Source organism: Myotis yumanensis, unplaced genomic scaffold (genome assembly GCF_028538775.1).
Source record: "Myotis yumanensis isolate MYYU_CA2020_CCGP unplaced genomic scaffold, mMyoYum1.0.hap1 SCAF_2, whole genome shotgun sequence".
In the NCBI taxonomy this organism is placed as follows: Eukaryota; Metazoa; Chordata; class Mammalia; order Chiroptera; family Vespertilionidae; genus Myotis; species Myotis yumanensis.
In genome coordinates, this window is record NW_027223753.1 from 5,128,260 (window position 1) to 5,138,222 (window position 9,963).

Genomic DNA, 9,963 nt, shown 5'->3' on the forward strand with positions numbered 1-9,963 from the left:
TGGCCTCCTGTGTCCGTGGGATCCTGGGTGGGCCTGGCCAGGCGTCTGTGCAGTCCTTGGGGTTACAGTGTCTTTCAGTAGACACCCCAGCATCCTCAGGTCCTCAGAGGCAACGCTTGCTTGCCTCTGGTTAAATGGAAAGTTCTCGCTGGAATCTGCCGGCCAACGTGGCAGCACCTCGTGGATGAATGAACGGGTGGTTGGATAGATAGATGGTGGCAGGTTTGATGGATGGATGGATGGATGGATGAGTATGAATGAGTAGGTGAGTGGGTTAGTGGGTGGATGAATGAATGAATGGGTGGGTGGGTGGGTGGATGGATGGATGGTGAATAAATGAATACATAAATGGATGGATGGTCTTTGATAGATGTAGTTTGTTGCTGGTTGGCCTGCCTTTAGAATTTGCAGCTGACCAAATTCTAGCACAGCAGCCAGCGTATTGTTGAGCTGGGGTTTGTGGCGGTGGCGGTACTAGGTCCCGTCACATAACTGTACTCACGTAGTGGTAAGCCAGGGGCCTCTCTTGCTCATAAGGGTCTTTCTCTCTGTGATGACGGCTTCTGGTAGGCGCCTATGGACACAGTCCCCTGAGGGGGCTTGTTCAGTCATGATGTCAGGAGGCCTTGGAGAGGAGAAGGTGGGTTAGAAACCCTGGGTCAGCAGCAGTGCCCACCTGTCCCTTTGGACAGAGGCGTGGCCTTCCTCAGACCGTGTGTGAGAAGAACTCTCATGAGGTGGCACTGTCCTAGTTTGGGGGATGGAGGGCTTTGTGGCTGCCTGGCTGGGGCCCAGGGGCGTAGGAGGTCCTGGAACTCGCGACTGTCCACCCCCACGCTTGACCCTCCCTCTCTCATGGGTCCCTTCTCCCATCTGCAGATCTCACCTTGCAAACGGGGTGGGCCAGAAAGCTTCGTCTACCCATACGCTAACCGTCATTGAGGGACAGGTTTGCCCTGGTACCCCGAGATCTAACCCCCGCCGCAGATCAGTTGCTGGGGGAGGCCCCAGGTGTGAGGAGCGGAGGTACTGGGTGAGGCCCCAGGTGTGAGGGGCACAGATGCTGGGTGAGGCCCCAGGTGTGAGGGGCACAGATGCTGGGTGAGGTCCCAGGTGTGAGGGGCACAGGTGCTGGGTCAGGCCCCCAGGTGTGAGGGTCACAGATGCTGGGTGAGGTCCCCAGGTGTGAGGGGCACAGATGCTGGGTGAGGCCCCAGGTGTGAGGGTCAGAGATGCTGGGTGAGGCCCCAGGTATGAGGGGCACAGGTGCTGGGTCAGGCCCCCAGGTGTGAGGGTCACAGATGCTGGGTGAGGCCCCAGGTGTGAGGGGCACAGATGCTGGGTGAGGCCCCCAGGTTCAGGGGCACAGGTGCTGGGTGAGGTCCCAGGTGTGAGGGGCACAGATGCTGGGTAAGCCCCCAGGTTCAGGGCACAGGTGCTGGGTGAGGTCCCAGGTGTGAGGGGCACAGGTGCTGGGTGAGGTCTCAGGTGTGAGGGGCACAGATGCTGGGTGAGGTCCCAGGTTCAGGGGCACAGATGCTGGGTGAGGTCCCAGGTTCAGGGGCACAGATGCTGGGTGAGGTCCCAGGTGTGAGGGGCACAGATGCTGGGTGAGGCCCCCAGGTTCAGGGGCACAGATGCTGGGTGAGGTCCCAGGTGTGAGGGGCACAGATGCTGGGTGAGGCCCCAGGTGTGAGGGGCACAGGTGCTGGGTGAGGCCCCAGGTTCAGGGGCACAGACGCTGGCTCTGGTCTTGCAGTCTCCATGCCTTCAGGTCTGAGGGGAGGCGGGAATGCAGGTGGGAGTGGGTTGTGGAGACCTGCTGTGTGAGCTGGGCCCTGGTGGAGGCTGGCAGTGCCCGTGGCCTAACCCACCTCTTGGTTAATGATGAGCTCCCCACCCTCCACACCGGTCATCACGCCAGACCCTCCCAGGCCTGGTCAGACATGAGTGGCCCCGCTCTGTTCGGCGTAGACTTGGAGGATCCAGATGAGGAAAAACGTGAGGGCGTTGCGGCGTCCTCTGCCGCTGCACCTGTGGGGGTAGGATGGGGTGACCGTGCTAGAGCTGCCAGCCTGCCTGCTTACTGACACCTGGGTTCTGCGTTAAGAGAGCAGCTCGTGCTAGCAGAGTGGCCGCTGGGAGGTGGGTGGGGTGGGGTGTGGGGGGCTGTCCAGGGGAGAGGCGATGGGGCTCGAGCTCCCTCGCCATGTCCAGGTGGCTCTGTAAGTCTGGAGACAGGGTCTGGGACAGTGGTCAGTGGGGAGTCGCCTGTGGCTGGGTGGTGTTTAGAGCTGTGACCACTGCCTGGGATCCCCTTGGGGGGAGGGGAAAGGGGGAGGGCTGAGGCCAAGCACTGGGGCACGTCAGTGCTTTGAGGTCCGGTGGACGAGGGGCTGGAGGGGAGAGAGGTGTCCTGGATGCCAAGCAAAGAAGGGACTTCGAGAAGGACAGAGTGATGCCAGGTCGAGTGTCCATCAACTTTGGCAACAGGGTGATCACTGGAGGCCTTGATAAGAGTCACCTGGGTGGTGGTGGGGAGTCAAAAGCCTGACTGAGCGGCTGGTTCAGAGCAGAGAGGGGCAGGAAGGGGGGGGGGGTTCGTTTCCTGGAGCGGCTGGAACTAACGACCACCAGCTGGGCAGCTTAAACACTGGAAATGTATTCCCTCCCGTTCTGGAGGCCAGGTGTTGGCAGACCAGATCCTTCTGGGGAGACTGTGCAGCCCCCTCCTGCTTCTGCTGGCTGCCAGCACTCCTTGGCCTGTAGACGCATCACTCCTCAGCCTCCTTAGTCGCGGGCCTTCTCCTCTGTGCCTCTCCTCTTCTTATAAGGACACCAGCCATTGGATCCAGGGTCAGCCTGCTCCCGTGTGACCTCATCATAACTAAGAACACCTGCAAAGATCCTCTTTCCAATAGGGTCACATTCTGAGGTCCCAGATGGCCCTGAATTTGGGGGGAGGCACTAGCCCACCTGTCTGCAGATGTGGAGACAGCGAATCTAGACCATTCCCACCAGGCCTTCTCCTTCTTACGCCACTGCCTGGAGGGAGGTGAAACAGCCTAGGGCTCAGAGAGTGGGGTGCCCATCAGGTGAGGTCACAGGGTGCCTGAGTCCCCTGCCCAGGAAGGAGGAATGTCGCAGCCAGATTGGATCTGTGGTCCCCCAGGGAGCAGGGTGTGCCAGGTAGAAGCTCTGGTCAGGCCTGGACAGGGCTTTGCTCTCAAAGCCGTGGAGGTGGTCCTTCCTGATCCATGACTGCTCCCTGGGACACCTGGGAACTCGTCTGCACCCCCCTTCCCCGCCTCACCCCTCCCAGCCGCCAGGTCCTCCCCACAGCAGGGAGCAGCTGTGTGCGGAGCAGGTCAGCCAAAGTCACCGCGTGCGCACCCTCCCCTGCACACACCATGCGGACCCTCCCCAACAGAGTCCCTGCCCTGCGCTGGGCCAAAGGCAGCAAGTAATCAGTGTGTCCCTGTGTGACCTCCCCCACCCCCATCCGGGCAGCTCTGACCGCAGGCCGCTGGCTCTGACTCCTCCTCCGGGCTTGAGACCTCCAGGGCTGAGGTTGCAACCAGAGGGGCTGGGTGTCACTTGCTCTCTCCTGGGAAGAGGGGTGGAGATGGCCATGGTGGGGGGGCGACTGCGCCCTGCTTGGGCCCAGCACTGCCTGCCACCCTCCCTGCAGAGGCAGAAGGAGAAGGCCTATTTGCAAGCAGCAGACCACTGTCACCCAAGGGGGAGTCCCTGGCCTGGAGTCCCCTCTGCCCCCCTGGGAGCAGACGCCTCCACTACGGAGGCATTTCCCATGAGGTAGACACTTTCAGGTTCTCCCTTTTACAACTCCCAGGTCAGCGTGGTGCTGTTTGGTGTGATTGTCGGTTCAGCCGGGACTCAGCTCATTTCTCCGGGAGCCTTTCGCCTGGGGGACCTCCTCCTGTTTCCTCCTGGTGCCTCCCCCGATGGGGGGGCCCTTCCTGAACCCCCATTCCAGCTGGGTCTAGGGACGATCCTCTCTGGGGGGCACTGACCACCCCGCCCTGCAGGGGCTTCTTCTGGGGAAAAAAGCTGGTGAGGGACAGGGTGAAGGGTTGGTCATCAGGGACAGTGGGCTCTCAGAGTCGAGGGGCAGGGGCCCAGGGTGCCCACATTACCCGGCCAGGTGCCAGGCGTCCTCCCCAGTTGGCAACAACCAGGGGTTCGTGTTGCGTTTTGCTGCTTTTTTGTAAGAACTGCATGTAAGGGGATGTGCACACATATCCCGGGAGGGCAGTCCCACCACGCGTTCTAGAATCCATCTCACGGAGCATTTTCCCGGCCGCTGCTGCCAGGAGTAAGGCCAGGCCCGTGACGGGAGCGGAGAAGGTGAGGGTGGGGATGTCGCTGAATCCGGGCACTTCCAAAGCTCATTCATTTAGCCATGAACTAGACACAGTGTGGGCTCTGGGGCGCGAGTTGTGTTGCAGTGTCCGAGGACTTGGAGAGCCGCGGGCTGCGGTGCGGGGCCGAGCATGGTCCCACAGGCCCCCAGGTAACCGCTTCTCTGAGAAACACGGAAGTTGGCGCATGGATGCCCCAGTTCCTCAGCCTTCTGCTCCCATAAATAGCGCCTGATTCACTTCCTGATTCCTGAGCTGCGTCATGGTGCCCGCCCCCCTCTCATTCATATAAACTATGCAAATGAGCGAGCCGCCCGTTTCCGGAGATGGCACAGTGGCCAGGACTCACCAATAGCTCTGCCTCCTCTGTTTGGGAACTTCCCCGGTGGAACCCAGTGGGCACCCAGCTTTGTGGGTGGAGCTGGGAACAGAGCCGACAGCCCCCAGGGAGAAGTATTGGGGGTGGGGGGCTTCTTGGTTCTGTTAGCAACCAACCAAGACCCATGAGACAGACATTTTCCATAGCGCAGTGCCCACGTCTGTTTCTGTGGCTGGCGCATTCTCGGCCTTTGAAAAGACCATGCCCCGTGCCTCACTGTTTGTCTCCTTCCTGCGAGATAAGCCGGAGAGGGTGACCTCTTTGTGTACTTGAGGCTCCGGGACTAGCCCCATGCATGGGACGCCTGGGTGATGGGTCCTATTTCCAGCTCCTAACGCATCCCAGCAGCCGTCAGCTGCCACTCCTGCAGCCCATCGTGGAAGAGTTGGCATGTCTGAAGGACACTCGCTTCTGGTCACACAAACCCTCCCTAACTGGGCTATTCAGTGTGGCTCAAAGGTGGTCAGGCAGGGAAGCACCCCCCGCCCCCCCCCCACACACACACACACTCCCCCCACCCCCACACACACACCCACAGCTGCTTTTGGAGGGAGCCGTCAGGCCTTGCCCCTGTGGGTGAGCTGCAAAGAGCTGCTGGGAGCTTTCGCTTCACGTTGGTGCAGAGAGAGCCGCACTTCACCAGTAGAGTTTCATGGGCTGGTGTATTTCCATCGTCTAGCCTTTGGCTCTCAGACCTGGGGCCCCGGCTCTCACCTCCCAGAACCTGCTTCCCCATCTGTCGGATGGGGACCACAGCCCCACCAGGCACACACTAGGAGCCCCACAAGCCTCGGCTGCCACTGGTGCTGTGGTGATAACCACCCGAAGTAGGGCAGCTGGAGGCCGGCTGGTGCAGGCCCGCTGTGTACAAGTGTCTCTTCGTAAGGGGATAGTGAGTTGACCTGACACCCACTAATCCAAGAGAGTGTGATGGGAGCTCCCTCCCAGGCCTCACTCCACAGCCCGGCAGGGCTCTCGGTGCCTCCTCATGTGCCTTCGGCCACCAGGGGAAGCCCCTCTGCTCCCCGGGGGGCTGAGCCACGTCATGAGGAGAAGGGACTGGGGAAGATGGAAGAGAGCCCCTGGGTGGAGCAGAGGATGCACCTCCCAACTCTCCCACTCGGCCCAGTGGAAGGGCCGCTCCCCAGCAGCAGGTCCAGGCCGAGAGCTGCTGTTTCTGGCCTTCGGGACCTCAGCTGGACGGGACTTTGGGGACCATCTGGTCCGATTCTGTATCTCAACAGATGGGGAATCTGAGGCCCGGGCAGAGGAGTGATCTGCTGTGCAGGGCACAAGTGAGGAGCCAGATCTGGGGCCGCCTGGGCCAGGATGCTTTATGGTGAGGGAGACCTAAGGCTCTGCAAGTAGGAAGGGGGAGACACCCGGCCCTGCTCACCTGGAGTCTGTGGAACCCTTGACCTTCAAGGATGCAAGGTCGTTTGATTCATCCTCTTCCGGCTGCCAGGAGAGGCCTGGGGTCAGAGTACTCCATGGAAAACCTTTACTACTTCAATTCCTTCTCCTGTGACGGCCCATGGGCGACGGAAAGTAGTTGTTTGTCTTCTTTTAAAGCCTGGAATTTAGTAAATGCGTGATCAATCCTCAGATTTATTTTTTGTTAACAGATTTGTTGAGATGTAATTCACACGCCATACCTTCACCCACTTAAAATGGACGACTCGGTGGCCTCTAGCCTATCCACGGCTGTGCAGCTGTCGCCACAATAGGCTTTAGAACCTGTTCGTCACCCCAAGAGAAACCCACGGCCGTAAGCAGCCACTCCCCACCTACCCCGACACCCTCAGGCATAGGAGTTTTTAATGTTACTTTTAATATTCTGAGACGCGATGCTGAATACTGAAGAACGTTAGCCCATTCTGTGTTGGTGGAATGGGCTCCCAAGGGAGATGCAGGGGTTTCTCTGGGTTTTGGGGTCTGACCTGTGCTTTGCTCACAAAGGGGTCTCAGAGTCAAGGGGCGCCTATGGGTGGAGCCGCAGACCCGTTCGCGTCTGCTCTTTCTCTGTCCAAACACTGTGCCCGCCTGGCCCTGCTTTTGGGACGAGGGCAGGGAAGGCCACCTCAGAAGGGTGAGCAGGGCCTCGGGCCTGGGAGGGAAGGACTTGCGGGTTCCTTCTGAGGCTGAACCGCGCGGAGCCACCCTGGCAGGAAGACAGGGCCGGGCCCTCAGGGGACACAAGGACACAGGCGCCCTCACAGGCTGCAGCTAGAGTCCTCTTTCCAATCCAGGTGCTCAGCCTGTGACCTTGGCCTCTGACCTCTGTGCCTCAGTGCCCCCAGCTGTGAAATGCAGATGGGAACAGTACCCGTGAGCAGATGGGGTCTCACAAGATAATCCCCTGCCCGGAAGCTTCTGTGCAGTCTGGTGTGGGGTGCACGCGGGAAAGAACCGGCTGCTTGCCCTTGTGTGAGAGCGGGGACCACCTGGGTCGGCATCCCAGCTTCCCTTCCTCCTCGCAGCGCGGCCCTGGGCGTCATCTGGCCTCTACCCCTCCGTTCCCTCATCTGCCTGTGATCATGAAATCATGGTCACCAGGTGGTGGGGGTGGAACGCGTGTTTGCAGAGAGCGTGCGAAGGCGCCTGGCCCAGCGTGGGTTCTGTGTTCACGAGGAATGATGACTTTAAAATGAAAATTATCCGTTGAGTGTGCAAACGAATAGGAATGATACCCGCCTGTGGCTAGTGTTTGTCCAAAGCCGAGCTAACCTCTCTCTCTCTCTCTCTCTCTCTCTCTCTCTCTCTCTCTCTTTCTCTCTCTTTCTCTCTCTCCCTGCAGCCGAGCCGCTGCCGCTCATGGATCTCTGCCGTCGCTCGGTGCGCCTGGCCCTGGGGAAGGAGCGTCTGGGCGAGATCCCCGCGCTGCCGCTGCCCGCCTCCCTCAAGGCCTACCTCCTCTACCAGTGACGTCCGCCAGGACCCGCACGACAGCCACTGCTGCCAGCCGCCGAGCCGCCTGCAGACCCTGCGCCTTGGACGGGCGTCCGCAGCCGTGGGAGGAAGGCCCTGCTCCTCCTCCTCCTCCTCCCCCCGCAGCCCTTCGGGACACCGACGCGGACAGCTCTGGACACAGGCTCCTCTGTCCCCTTCCCTGCGTTGGCAGAAGGCCCCTGCATGCCAGTCACAGCCCCTCCTTGGAAAAAGACACAGAAAGGACCTCCAGGACGCCCGGCACTGAGCTCCCGTCTGCTCTCGGGGTGCCCTGGGGAGCCCCCACCTGCCGGGTCCCACGGTGGGGCCTGCAAGAGGCGCCCCGGGAACCGAGAGCAGGCCCAGCGTGCTAAGAGGTGCTCAGACAGGGCTCGTGCCGGGGACCAAGCTCAGGACGTCAGAAACACACCGGGACGAGGCAGCAGCCAGGAGGGACCGGCCGCCCACAGGCACACAAGGCTCAGCTTCAGCCCCGCTGCCGGTGCCCCGGACCCTGTATTTATTCTCTTAACAGTCACAGAAGCCATTTATTTATTCCATTTAGAAAGGGACCTGGCTCCGGTCACCTCGCCGGAGGGTGCTCTTGCTTTTCTCCCGCCTGCCACTCCCGGCCTGCGTGTGCCCTGCCTGCCCTCGCCGGGCTGTCTGTGGTGTGTCCCCACGTGGGCACAGGTGTCTTTGTTTGGGTCCCTTGGCCTACAGTTCCCAGGGGGCTCTGCTCTGAGTTCCGAGCGGTAGGAGTAACTTGGGGGTCACGGCTCCACAGCGGCGGCGGCTCCCGTGCCTCCATGCCGTTACTGACACTCGGGCTCCCGCACCTTCGCACGCGGTGTATTTCCGTGTCTTCCACGGGCTGTGGGTGTGGGTTTGGCTTGGCTTTTGCCTTCCTCGCTGAGATGTCCCACGTGCATCCTCAGAAGCTCCGGCTTCCCACGGGACGACCGGACCCAGGAGGGAGGAGGAGTGGGTCTCTGTCCCCGAGGAGCTCAGAGCAGGCTGGGGCGCGGGACACTAGAGAGGCGTCACGCCTCACGGAAGCCCACGCGCGTCTCCACTTAGTGCCTAGTTCATCACGACCCCCCAGAGCCAGAGGGGTGGGGCGGGGCGGCCAGCAGGAGAGGGGCCCCCCTCCCTGCCACAGCCCCCCCACGTAGCAGACCCCAGCCCCTGCCACCACGTTTGCCATTTCTTTATCTCGAAGTCGACTCCGTTCGTTTCTGTACAGGTACAATAGATGACTTTATTTGTTTAAAATGTTTAATATATATGCATATATATTTGTCCATAAGAATTATGTTTTAAACAGCTGCTGTAGGGTACCTTTAAAAACAAAAAACAAAAAAAGAGAAGTCTTCCAGTGGAATATATATTTTTTAAAGCACAACATTGGTGCCAAGACTGGGCGAGGAATGTAAATTGCCCCTTATTGTTGTGAGGCTGTTGTTTCAGGCCGGGGAGCCTTACCTGTAAGACTTTTGAAGATCTGCCTCCTGTTTCAGGGTGGGTCCCGCTCTGATGAATGTTGCACATGAGAGAGTTTCACTCGCACAGCCCCAGCCTTCCCGCCTCACCCAGCGCCTCCCGCCGCCACTGGACGCTTGCAGGCCTCTGTCGTCTCTGCACCCCCCAACCCCCAGCGTCCCTCTCAAGCCCACCCTTCTCCCCTCTCAGCCCAGAGCCCTGTGGTCTGTACAGTCCTGAAACTCCCATTCTATTTTATGATGGTTGATCATAGTCACCTAATAAAGGAAAGTTTATTAAAATACAAAGCCACTTTTGAGTCCCTCTTTGTGCCTTAGGGGAGGGGAAAGAGGTGTGGCCAACCCCCCTTGGGGCTAGCCAGCTCCTTGGGCCACAGTTGTCAGCAGATAATGAGGGGATTGCCGCCCCCCACCCCATGCCCCTCGTCACATGCCAGCCAGAGCCCCAGAAGAGCAGGAGGACCCTGGACGGTTGATCCCAGAATGCCCCCATCTCTTTTTGGAAGTCTGTGAGCCCGCGCCCCAGACTGCGGGCCTTGCTGACCTAACAGGAAGGATTGTCCGCGTCACGGGGAGCCTGGGGCTGGTCCCTGTGCTGTGAAGCTTGAGGTGACAGTGGGCTCTTAGGAGCAGGCGTGGGTGTCCTTGGAGTCCAGGCTCCAGGCATTTGGTGGAAGGAGCTGGTCATTCATTCGTCTTTGGGTCTGTCCCCAGGGCCAAGCACAGTGATGCTCAGGCCGCCGCCGTGAGCAGGGCCCTCACACCCAGCCCC

At 60.2% G+C, this 9,963-nt stretch overlaps 1 protein-coding gene across 4 annotated transcripts in view; it reads left to right on the forward strand.

The window, feature by feature from the left end:
- The window catches only part of SPSB1 (splA/ryanodine receptor domain and SOCS box containing 1), a 63,210-nt gene extending 53,731 nt beyond the window's left edge, over positions 1-9,479 (forward strand). For all 4 annotated transcript variants that reach the window (XM_070404026.1, XM_070404024.1, XM_070404025.1 and 1 more), the window contains one exon: positions 7,559-9,479. In XM_070404026.1, the coding sequence (XP_070260127.1) occupies positions 7,559-7,686 (128 nt within the window). In that variant the 3' untranslated portion in view covers positions 7,687-9,479. The remainder of the gene's footprint in view (positions 1-7,558) is intronic.
- The last annotated feature ends 484 nt before the right edge of the window (positions 9,480-9,963 follow it).